Source organism: Cygnus atratus, chromosome 11 (assembly GCF_013377495.2).
Source record: "Cygnus atratus isolate AKBS03 ecotype Queensland, Australia chromosome 11, CAtr_DNAZoo_HiC_assembly, whole genome shotgun sequence".
Classification (NCBI taxonomy): Eukaryota; Metazoa; Chordata; class Aves; order Anseriformes; family Anatidae; genus Cygnus; species Cygnus atratus.
The window spans coordinates 18,211,302-18,223,367 of NC_066372.1; the positions used below are offsets into that span (position 1 = coordinate 18,211,302).

Genomic DNA, 12,066 nt, shown 5'->3' on the forward strand with positions numbered 1-12,066 from the left:
GCATGAGGGATACTTTTTCCTTCACAGAAGAAAATACGTTTGTTTTCCTTTTCAGTACAAGATACGTTATGTGCCTCATTTGCAAAATTAGGTTCCCTCAGGCTGCCCTGAGCCCTTTTTTGAAGGTTGCAGGAAGCCCAGGGTCCCAGGGTGTTGGGTTAACACCACACGGTTCTGCTTGGTTTGTGTAATGGTCCTCGCCCCTCAGCATTTGTTCTAAGCAAAAAAAAAAAAAAAAAAAAAAAAAAACCCACTGTCAGGCTGCTCTTCCTCAGGCCACGAAGGGAGTACCTCTGCACACCACCAGCTTGTGCTGCAGCACTCACCCAGCCTCGCTTTTGCTCACAGAGCTTTAGAAGCAACAAAAAAGGCTTTCAAAAACCCAGCGCCATGCCTGATGTTCAGCAATGCTACCCCCCCCCACCAGCCTGCAAGCCCCAGCAGCATTGCCCCCCACCCCCGCAGGGCTCATAAGAGGCACACGTCCCTTGAGCAGCTCAGGGCTGGCCTGAGCAGCCCCAAGCAGGTGGAGTCTGCCCTTGTTTAAGGCAGCGCCGTGGTGGAGGAGCCGATGCAGCTCGAGGCGGCCGGGCCAACCCCGTCCTCAGCCACCAGCTGAGCAGCTGGGATGAGCCAAGCCCTGCGCAAGTGTCGGGCCAGGCAGAGCCGCTTCCAGCTGGCTGCTACCCCGTTTCTCCCCGGCCCTTCCCGGTGGGTTTCATGCAACTGTGCTGCAAAAACACCTTAGCATTTAGTTCTAGGAGAGCATTTACCTCTGCCTGCTGTCCCTGAAGTTGCTGAATTAACGTTTTGAGGCCAATTCTCTGCAGTGAAGCTCCCCAGAGCCTCGTGTTCCACAGGTGCCTGTTCTGCTCCCTTCCAACACGTAGTGTTTGTTTTCTGACCCGTCCTAAACAGCACCACCCCAGGCTTACAGACAGCTTCTGGCCATCCACAAGCCTCCAGCGCTTCCTTCATCCTTCCTCTGCACTCCGCTTTCTAATGCAAACATCAGGAGTGAACAGACGTGTGCAACATCCAGCAGCTTCACCGCTCCCCATCCTACCCAGGGTTCATACACCTTTATGTGACCACCTAAATAGCGTAGGGCTTCGCAAATAAAGTCACCTTGGCAGCGCTCTCTCACTTGAAGGCTACAAACAAGGAACTCCAGGACTGCACGAGGGTGTTTGGGCTGCACCATCCAGGAGTTAAGAACAAAAGGAGCTAACAGCTAGACCTCCCTGCCCCATGTGAGCCTTGGAGAAGAGGGCACCACGCACCCCAGGCCTACCACCACTCAACAGCTCTGCCTGGACGCCTGCTGCCACGCTGAAGCAGTTGCTCTGGACGAGCTGAACCCTGACATAAGCAAGGATTCTGTGAGGAGCTCTGCCTGTAAGACAGCAGCGCTCACACAGTCTCTTGAAGGGTTTCCTTCATGAGAAAAGCTCCGAGCTCAGCCGCCACCGTGAGGGGCTGGAATCGTCCACAGCGGAAGTGTTTGTGCACACAGCTGGACTCAGGAGTCACCCCCAGCGTCCTCATGCTGTGGCACACCTCAGCTAACGCCCTAAAAGTCATTGCTTTAAGGTTAGGTACACCCAGACTGCCAGTCTGCAGGAGAGAAAAACGACAATTCAGCGAAAGAGTCCCCCCTTCTATTCTAAGCAAAAAATATTTTCTTACAACACAAACAGCCGCCAGCTTTCCCGTCACACTAATTCTGCACTCTGTGTCACAGCAGTAAAGGGCTCAGCTTCTTCAACAAGGCCATTCGTAAGAAATACCTGCAGCAAACAGGAGTAATTGCTTTAAAATACTTCCCCTCAACAGAGTTCACAAGTGTTAAGCCAGCTGCCTGTTGATCTTTACAGACAAAGCATTCTTATTCTTCCATAAAATCACATCACCTCAGGTTCAGTCCAGTTCAGGACTACAATGTCAGCTACTTTAAAAAAATAATAAAAAAATCTCTGTACTGTTATCCCCCCGATTGCACTCGTGGCACAGTCACAGGCTTATGGGCCTCAGTGCTGGGAGGAGAGGCTGTGTTTGGCTGCACCTCCCCGTTCCGATTTTTTTCTACATCTGAGCTTTGTAGTGGTTTCCCTTCCAATCCATCTGCTGAGATGTTTGAGGTTAGTGTTGTGTTGGAGGTATGGGCTGCCGGGCCATTCTCTTGGGTTTTAAAATAGATGATATAAAATACCGGCAGGACAATCCCTATCAGGAGCATAATGAACACTGCGTTCCACCACTGGATCCCCCAGTCTGCACCAGTGCTGGGCTCCCGCTTCCCCGACTCACAGAGCGGCCTCTCCAGCGCCTCTGCGCAGTACTCGTCGTTCAGCTGGACCTCCGCCCGCACGGCCTCCTGGATGCTCTGGTCGATCCCCTTGAAGTAGTCGCTCAGGCGGCTGCCCTCAGAGCCGCCGGCACCGGCCTCGGGCTCCGGAAGGTCCACGAGCGTCACGCCGCTGGGGCAGCGCGGGGCCGGGGCCGGCCTCAGCTCCCTGCTGCTCTCCGTCAGCAGCCCGTGGGGCTTCACCGGGATCTTGATGGACTTCAGCGCGTACAGGTCCTGCTCCCTGATGAAGTTGTTGACGCGTTTGATATCCGCCACCTGCAGGACCCAAAGAGGACACCAGGATTAGTTTAGACGACCCAACCTGTTACCAGCACTGATACAGGAGTTGGCTACAAAACCAGGCTGCGAGCTCCAGCCTGAGGTGAAAACAAGCCCTGGCTGCAAGTGGCTCAGTGCGGTGCAGAGCCTTTCCTGTCTGCTCTGCGAAGCTGGAGACACCTGAACACGGGATGGTTAACCCAGAGCCCAGTCTGGTGGCCCTGAAGCCAAGGGAACCCTCAGCTGCAGGGTCAGACACCCGGCAGCTTGTCCCTAACATCAGGAATTAAACCCTTCAACGTTATTTTGTTAGGAAATAACAAGCTGACACAAAGCATCCTAACTGAGGCGATGCTTCAGGGTTTTGTTTTGTTCCAACGAAGACAGATCATTGGGACAGCAAATATCCCCCACAGCGGCTGCAGCCGAGCCCTGCGATGCTGTGCTGAAGCTCCAGGAACGGGAGCAGCACTCACACCGCACCAACAAAGCTGATGGCAAGAATGCAAGAGCACGAGGCTGTGCAAGCCATTCAGGCCATTTTTTTTGTACTCATTTTTGGCTGCAGCGAGCTCCTCTTGTCCCAACTAAAAACAATGCCAAAGCCAGGCCCAGACTATAAATGGTCAAGAGTGAAAAGGAGAAGTTTCAAGTGCCTCGTATCTCTGCCAAGTTATCTGCAGCACACACAGAACTACTCCTTGCACTGCCTCAGTGCCCCCGCCCCAAATAGGCCCCGATGACAAACTGTCATTGATTTTAGAAAAGCTCATCCTGGAAGTTTTGAACAGTCACGGACTTTTGCAGTTACAGATTTCAGTGCCCTTACAGGAGCTGCTTAACTGTGCAAGTAACATGAAATACACCCAAACTGTATCACGTCAGGGCCAGCGGGTACACAGACGGATACACAGGTCTCCAGCAATGAGGACTTCTCTCTCTCCAGTTAAACCAGAGCAGGTCAGAAGTGTGCGTTCTGGAAGGGGGGGGGGCAGTAGGATGTTCCTCCTGCTGGAGAACACAGCCACCCCAGCCCCCATCAGCTCCCCGTCCCCACCAGACGAGCAATTGGCCTCTGAGAGCGCTGCAGACAGACGGGGATGTCAGAGGCAGGACCGAGCCCTCCGTTACGTTACATCACGGGGCACACTGGGATGGTTCCTGACATAAACCAGGAGTTGTTCAGAATTGTCTGAGTTCACGGAACCGCAATGATTTGGTGTAAGTGGCAACAGCCATGCAACTGCTGGTGCTGAAAGAGGAGCGTATCGCTACACGGAAGTCATCTGCTGTGGCTCTGAGGTCTCACTGCTCTACTGGTTCCCACCAAAGCCTGCTCAAGCCCTACCAGGCTCTTCCTCACAAGCACCAGCTCAGCAGTGGAACCCAGAAGGGCTTTTTTGTTTTGGTTTTGTTTCTAATGGAATGGGAGGGGAGGAACTGTCGCAATTCCTCCAAGCCCTCTTGCTTCAGCTGCACCTCACAGCTGTTATTAAGCAAGACAGACTGCAACAGCACTGCAGCAGTTCAGCCAGTTCTGTGCCATTATCCCCAACCAGGTCACTGTCCAACTGTTTGCATCATGGAACTTTTTAATCACAGTCTAGCTGGCAGATAAAGGAGGCTCTAAATATACAGCTGTAACTGCTAACCAATGGGGTAAGTCTAATGTTCAGATCAGGTAATTAAAGTTCTCAGGAGTTCTTCCCATAAAACTCACCACTTTGGAACAAAGATAATGTTTTTTTAGTATGTTCCAACTCCAGAGAAAATTCATTGTGCATGTGCACTCTTGTCTGCCTGCAGATGGCTGAACTGCTCACGCTTCTGGGTGCTGCGGGGAACAACCAAAACCTACACCCCCGGACAGCACAGGGACTCTGTGATCTGCACTTTGGCATCTCTGCTCCTCTAAGCCCACCTCTGCAATATGCGAGCTCATGCGTTTCTAAAACAAACAGAAGAAGCAACCCAACCCAGGCCCCATCGGAGTGGCACTTTGTTGCCTTGTTCCTTCAAAGCCTGCATCCCCCTGTGAGCAGGGCTCTCACCCGCACATCCGTGCTCAGCTCCCTACTTTTTGCCCTAAGTAAATACGAATCATGACTGCTACGCTTCGCTTGGTCACCCAAATTAAACAGGAAACCAGGACAGGCAGGGCGTGGGGATGGCACCTTCCTCGGCTCTCCGGCTGAAGAGAGCCCTTCTCCAGCTCACCTGTGCCCAGGTACTGACCTTCCTGAAACACATCGGGCAAACTCTGTTAGACAGCGACGAGGGTTACCCGGAAGGCAAGCCACCTGTAAAAGACCTGTAAAGCAATAAAAGCAGAGCAAACAGCCGCAGCCCTTACTTTACAGCCGTACTGCAGGGCCAGCTTGTTCAGGCTGTCGTCCTCCGTGACCTCCCGCTCCAGGAGCACCACGTCCCCAGCCCTGTCCCGAGGAGCGCCGCACCGCTGCTGCTCCCTGCCGCGGGGCCGCAGCTCCATGGCGCTGAGCTCCTCCTCCGAGCTCTCCTCCGAGCCGGGCGGGCTGCGGCCGGGGAAGACGTGGAGCTGGCGGCCCGGCGGGCCGTGCACGCTGACGGGGGCCTGGAAGGGGCTCGGCCGGCCCTCGTTCAGCCTCATCTTCTGCGCCGGCACCTGGGACAAAACCACGCGTTTGCGTTTCGTGTAAAATCAGCGCTCGTTTCTTGGCGCGTCAGTTTTACATAAAAGTGATGAACCGAGCAGAAGAACGGAGACGCTCGGCCCGGGAGCCCTCGGCGACGACCGAAGCCCGGCGGGCGTCCCCCAGAGCCCCGCTCCGTGACACCGCCCGCGAGCCCCCGGCGCCCCACGCACAGACCCCGCAGTTTGGTATCACAAAATTTACTTTTTATCTCTTCAAGGCCGGCTCCGACTGCGGCCGCGAGGCCTAAAAGCCGCGGCGGGTCGTTAGCTGAGGGCTCCCCTTACCCCCTTCCGACCCCCGGCCCCCTCAGCGCCCCTCAGGCCCCCTCAGCGCCCCCCGCCCCCCTCAGGGCCCCGCTCCCCCAGCGCTCCCCCTCCCCTCACCGAGCCGCCGCCGCTCTCCGGCCATGGGCCGCGCACCTCAACCTACCTCCACTCTTCCCCCTCCTCCTTCCCATTGGCTGGCAGCGCCGGAAGGCGGGACCTCAGCACCAGCCGGCCAATGGGAGGAGGGGGAGCGGAGCGTCAGCGAGGTCGGTTGAGCGCTGGAACGTGGCCGGCGGGAGGGCGCCGCTTAAAGGGACCGCGGCACTGCTTAAAGGGCCCGCGCCCCCTGGCGGGGGCGGCCGCAGCGGGGTCCCCTCAGCGGGGTCCCTCAGCGGGGTCCCTCAGCGGGGGCGCCGCTGGCACACGGCCGCCAGGCGGGCTGGGGGCTCTGTCCTGGTCCCAGCCCCTCCCTGGCTGAGGTGATGGCGGCTTCGCCCTCTCCTCACGCAGGGCGTGCAGCAGAGCAGAGGTGTGAGGCACCCAAGGGTGCCCTGAGGCGCTTCAGCACCCGTCACGGCAGTTGTGGGGCACCCAAGGGTGCCCTGGGACCCCTCGGCGCCCATCACCGTGTCCCGGCCCCAAGGGGTCCCAGGGAGCCCCACCACATGAACGTGGCGCTGTGCGGTCACCCCGCGGTGACACCCGCTCGCCCCAGGGGCTCCCTCGCCAGCCGGGCTCCAGCTGCCCAATTTTGTGGTTTTCACCAAAATCGGCCTTTCTCCTCCGCTGTGCGGCGCCGTGCTTTCCTTGGGCCGTCCCGACTGGCGGCGTGTCGCACCGACAGCCCCGGCACAGACCTCCAACGCCTTCCACGCGCGAGGCCGCGGTGGGGGCGAGGAGAAGTCCTTCTTCGCAGCTGGTCACAGGAAGGCGCCGGCTGCCCCCAAGGGCTCATGCAAGGATCTCTTGTGAGGGAGGGCCGGGAGGTTTTGCTCAGAAGCACGAAGGGCTGCCACACTTTTTGCCCCAAAACGCGCCCGCTGCATCTGGGTTTGCATTGTTGACATCGTGCACAGCACCAATGTCCCCAGCTCAGTGCTGGGAGCAGAGCGGTGCCCTCCCGTGCCAGGGCTCTGCGACTGCTCCAGGTGGGCTCTGCACTCATCTTAGCTTCTGGCACTGCCCAGAAGGAGAAGGTCCGTGAGGTGACTCTGCTCTCCCAGTTTGTCCGCAATAAATCCACGCTGTGAATGGATCACAGTGCCCAGTAACTCCGCACAACACGCTGCCTCGCTTGTCCTGAGCGACCACCGTAACAGAATCTAAGCCTTGGACTAAAAGGACTTGGTGGATGCTTTATGGACTATTCATGGGACGGTCCACAGATGAAGGGAATGATATCTGGGTATTAATCACAGGGCACTGATTAATGAAGATGCATTGTAAAGCTTGGGGCCTGAGCACCACCTAAGTGGTATGGAACAAGGGGTGCCTATTGCCATGGTTTTGGCTGGGATAGAGTTAATTTTCTTTGTATGATGCTGCATTTCGGATTTGTGATGAAAACGGTGGTGATAACACCGATGTTTTAGTTGCAGCAGAGCAGTGCTTGCACAGAGCCAACGCCCCATCTGCTCCTCGTGCTGCCCCGCTGTGGGGCTGGGGGTGCGCCAGCAGCTGGGGGCTGACCAAAGGGCCCCTCCATAGCATGCGGCACCATGGTCAGCAGGAACAGCTGGGGTAAAGGAGGAGGAAAGGGGACGTTCATAGTGATGGCGTTTGTCTTCCCAAGAAACCGTTACGTGTGACGAGCCCTGCTTTCCTGGAGTGGCTGAGCACCTGCCTGCTGACGGGGAGTAGGCAAAGGGATTCCTTGGAGTGCTTTTCTTCACCTAGCGAGCTGTCTGTATCAACCCCTGAGCTCTCACCCTTCTACCTTTCTGATTCTCTCCCCCGTCCAACCCGGGCAGAGCGAGCGGCTGTGTGGTTCTTAGCTGCCTGCCAGGGTTAAGCTGCAAAACCTGGCCTAAAAGGCAAGCAGCAGATGTAGGACTTACCAGACCCCACAGGGAATTAGTAGCCATTCACTGAGTGTTGCCCTGCCTTTTCAGCTCTCTGGACCTTCAAACGATCCTATTTTACCTTAACTTATACCTGTTCTCACTTCAGCAAGAATTCTGCACCTAGCAGAGTGGGATTATTCCACTATTAGTTAATTAATACAACAAAGATTTATTTTACTGAAAAAAGCACCATAATGGGAGGCTTTCCAAAACATTTTAGAGAATTATCTGCCGTTTCCAGGCTTTTTCAGTATAAGCGTCCTCCACTGATCTTTCCGCTTGCAACAGCTCACGTTCAGCCTCGTGTCACTCCCAAGCAGCATTTGCTGCCTCCCCGGCCTTTTCTGAACCATTTCAGTTCACGGCAGGACAGCTCAACTCTGCAGTGCAGAGCAGCACAGCCCTTCTGGTCTGCCAAGCTCCACTGCTCCCCACCGTGTCGTGCATCAGCCAAGCTTGCTCGAACCGAAGCAGAAAGACGCCGTAGGATGCGAGCAATCAGCAGATGGATCAGTGCAGACCCAGTCCCTGACTGAGCTGAGGGACACGCCTGCTCGGCGGCTTTGTTACTGCTGAAGCTGAATTTATGCAAATTGTGGTCAATATGGAGAACATAACAGTTCTTAACAAGAAACAACTGCCTGTTTTGTAGGAGAGCTGATGTTGGCTCCAGGCCAGCTGGATGGGGGATGTCGTCATGCCAAACCATTAGGATGTTTTTGTTGTCCACAGATACATTGTGAGAGCTGCAAAGCCACGAACAACTGAAGCCTGTCTGAGAGCTGAATGCTTTTGTCATTATACACATTTAACCAACATAGTTGTCTTATGTCCCCTGAATTCCAGAAAAAAATCCTCCTACTCCTGATTTATGTCAATGCAGAGGGCAACAGAACTGAAAAGGCTTTTCCTTAATCCCAAGTAGCAGTGTCCGTGATGCTGGGCACCAGCCAGCATTCACATGGACGCAAATTCCTTCCTGGGAAATGTCACAGTTAATGTCATTCTGGTAAAGAATCACAACTTCAGTGAAGGTCTTGGTTCTGGCTTTTCCAGAAGAGCATGAACTAGAATAGGGTTCTCTCCTTTATTTCCCTGTGACTCCTTTAAGCTCTTTTTGTTCAGACCCAGAATTGCTGTTCTCCTCCTCACTTCTGCTTTGTCTTTTTGCAGGCTCGCTTCAGAAGTGTTTTCATTTCACACATATTCCTTGTATCTTTATTTGTTTCTCTTTAAGCAGCCTTCTATGCTTCGCAATCAAATCTATTATTTGGATTCCAGATCACTCAGTGATAGTCTGCTTTCTGCACTTGGGAAAACTAGTAGCTTAACATACAACTTGCAGAAAGCAGCCCCAATTTTTTTTTTTGTATTGCTATTCAATTAACTCACTCGTCCACAGATGGGCTATTTCACACATCCACGCATTGGTGCTACCTGATGTTTGGGCTACGGCTGCTCAGGTTGGCATCTGATGGTTTCCAACAGTCCAGCACTAGTAGGAATGAAAATTACAATTCATAAATCACCAGGGCCACCATTAATTGTGACCTGATCCATGATTTGGGATTAATAAAAGCAAGACAGAGTTAAATCATTCGCCCATTTCCTCTGCCACATGGGCTATTAACAAGAAAAATGTAGAACGAAGAGCAGTCAATAAAAAATGGAGGAGGGAACCCTCAAAAATACTCAACTACAGCCCTGACACCATGTACAGCACAAGCTGAAGAAATACTTTTTAGCATCAGCTTCTTAATTTCAACCAGTTATTCCTGTTCAGTTTAGCAATATATAGGGGAAGACCATAATACAGTGCTGTGAGTCAAGAGGAATCTACTGATATTTCTGATATCACTGCATTATATATGTGTATATATATATATATATATAACGATGAGTATTCCTTTCTATCTTTATTTTGGTGTTTCCTGTTGGGAGACGGGGAATGCAGCTGTAGCCAACTGCATTCATATTCAGGACATTGCATTATAAAAATTATAAAGCCTCTACTGCAAATAATTTACAAATGTTAGGCTTTGCTCTGGTTTTGGACTTACGTAGCACAACTGATTTCAATGAAGATGCCCCCCGTGTTAAAGGCAGAACCATGAGCCAAATACAACAAAATGATACTCTCCCCGGTGCCTGGCGTGACTAAGCTGATGTGGGAACTATGTATACATATGATTGAATTACAAACACAGCAACAAGTTTAAAAACTAGGTACACTAGGCACACAACGCCAGGAAGAAAACCTCAGTGAAATTAAGTTCATTATAGGTGTATACTTAATATAGTTAATTGAGCTATGGAGGTTAGTCTGAGTGCATGTTTGGTAGCATTGGGTTACACCTTGCCTCTTTTAATGGTGTCTCCTGTTGGAAGCTCTTGTCTAGCTCCGCAGGTTCCAAACTCAGCCACGGGCAACTCCATGCATGAGCGCTACTCCTGCTGTTGTCTGCCCTCAAAAGGTCTCGGGCTGAAACTTGGCAGCCTCAGGAACGAGCTGACGGGTTAGGTGGTGGCATCTGGAAAGAAGCACAAAGCCCGTGTCTGTGCTGCTGCGCAGGAGCAGCCCGGCGATCTGGCTCACCCTGCACTTCTGATTTCTTCTAGGGAAGAAGCGCAGCTCCCGTGTCCACCCTTGCAAGCTTTCTCTCCCCTTTGTAACATAGCAGGAATTATAATAAGGACCCAGACTCATCGACTCATCTCCAGCTCAGACAACAAATGACTCTCACCTACGAGGACTACATTTGCAACTCTCTCACATACACTGGGACTCTGAGAATTGAGGCTTTTATCTTGGGAACCACAATGCAGATCTGAACAGAACTGCCGTCTCCTGGAGAAGATAATGTGTCTTTGCTCAGAGATCTAGTTCTCGGCTTGGCTTCTATCAAGCAGCACCGTTTGGCAGGGGCTGCCTGGTTTATGTGATAGCAGAGACTGAATTACTTAAGAAAAACAGAGACTTACTCTTTATGTAAAAACAAATGACAAATTAAAAGTGGTTTTAATTTTGCAGTTCATATTTTCTTGGGATTGTGCCAAATCCTGGAGCCCATACTCCACACCCTGTCCTTCTGGAGGAATTTGGCTAGGGAAAGCACTGTAAGATTTGTTCCCTTTCCTCTCCCTTACTCTTAAAATCCTGAGTACTAGTAAAATCCCTCCCCTTCACCCCCCTTCCTGCAACTGGTAAATTGTGAAGAACAGGAATGTTCCTGGGAAGAAACCCAGGCTGAATCGCATTCAGAACAAGTCAAAGATTTCTTGCATAGCTGAAGCATGTGTTTGCAATCCCCAATTGCTGGAGCACGTAAGCCCTGCCAGCGTATGTTTTCCCTTCAGATGTTCTCAGAGAGCTCTAAGCAGTGTCTAGGGCACTTGCTCTGTGGACAACATTTTGCGCAGGCATTGCTCCCTTTGCCCAATCTGATAATGGTGCCAGCGCCAAAAAGGTTCTCGGTGAAGGTAGGGCAAACAGGCAGCACCACTGTTCCAAGACCCTGCGTTAGTGATGATCAGAGCCATCAGTCTGCATGACCCCCTGAGCCACAGCCTGGCTCCATTTGGGCCAATCTGTTTGGTTGCTGGCACCAACCTATCACCCCAGGCTTCAGGCAGCTTCTAGGGCTGATGAACTCTGGTGTAATTAGCATGTACAGCCCCAATAAAGTACTGCCCAGCACAGAAGGAAAAAAACTAATTAGAACCGTAATGAATGCCCAAAAGGTAAATTATAACTCTTGGGAAGCAACAACTAGCCAGTAGATACATCCAGTTCTCCCTTCTGCCCAAGAGCTGCCACTGATCTAGAGGGGATTTAAATCTTCCATTCAGTGGTACAAAACGGGAACGTGACGTGGCCAAGGAGGATGGGAGCTGGGGACTGAGACACTGGTTGGAAAAACACTGCTTCGGCATATTTGTGAGGAAACTTTTGTCCTTGGCATCACGCAGCGTGCAGTACATTACAGGAGCACACAGTGAGTCCTTGCTCAAGCTGGTGCTGATACTGGGGAAAGGCAGGTTGATGAAAGCATCACTTGTCTTTCCAATGACCTTATCATGTGAGCTGAGCTTGCCAAGAGCTGTCTCTCGCTCTGTGCTCCTCATGGTCTGAGCCAACAAGCCTGAACACGCTGTGCTGATACCTGATATTGCTCAGCATTGCATGGCAGTCTCCGATCATCGCACACACATCCTCGCAGAATGGGATGATGACTTTTCTGTGCTTTTCTGCAAGTCACGTGCCTCCTTGCTATCTCCAGCTTGTCTCACTTCCAAACATGTCCAATTCCACTCTGCAGTTTCGTGAATGTAAGGTGCCCCAGGGAAGGCCCTGAGCTTGCAGGAGGAACAGAGAGAACAGAAAGGTCTTTCAATGCAAGATCTTTGACCTCAGTGCACGAGTGGCTGCGCTG

The 12,066-nt window shown here is 52.6% G+C and overlaps 1 protein-coding gene across 3 annotated transcripts; it reads right to left on the minus strand.

Annotated features, from left to right (window-relative positions):
- Positions 1-1,643: 1,643 nt before the first annotated feature.
- On the minus strand, positions 1,644-5,763 carry LYSMD4 (LysM domain containing 4). 3 transcript variants are annotated; one of them, XM_050712893.1, is made up of 3 exons: positions 5,734-5,763; positions 4,983-5,273; positions 1,644-2,626 (listed from the first exon to the last, which is right to left on the minus strand). In XM_050712893.1, exons 2-3 carry the CDS (start codon positions 5,256-5,258, stop codon positions 1,985-1,987), a joined length of 918 nt encoding a protein of 305 aa, XP_050568850.1. In that variant the 5' UTR covers positions 5,259-5,273; positions 5,734-5,763; the 3' UTR covers positions 1,644-1,984. The 3 variants fall into 3 exon arrangements, with proteins under 3 accessions (XP_050568850.1, XP_035410787.1, XP_035410786.1); XM_035554894.2 differs by having other exon boundaries at positions 5,724-5,762; XM_035554893.2 differs by having other exon boundaries at positions 5,688-5,746.
- Positions 5,764-12,066: the final 6,303 nt, after the last annotated feature.

Coding starts and splice junctions, on each gene's coding strand:
- LYSMD4 (XM_050712893.1), bottom strand. CDS start 5,258: ATGAGGCTGAACGAGGGCCGGCCGAGCCCCTTCCAGGCCCCCGTCAGC. Junction 2,627..4,982: donor CCCTGCAGTACGGCTGTAAA/GTAAGGGCTGCG, acceptor TGGGTCCTGCAG/GTGGCGGATATCAAACGCGT.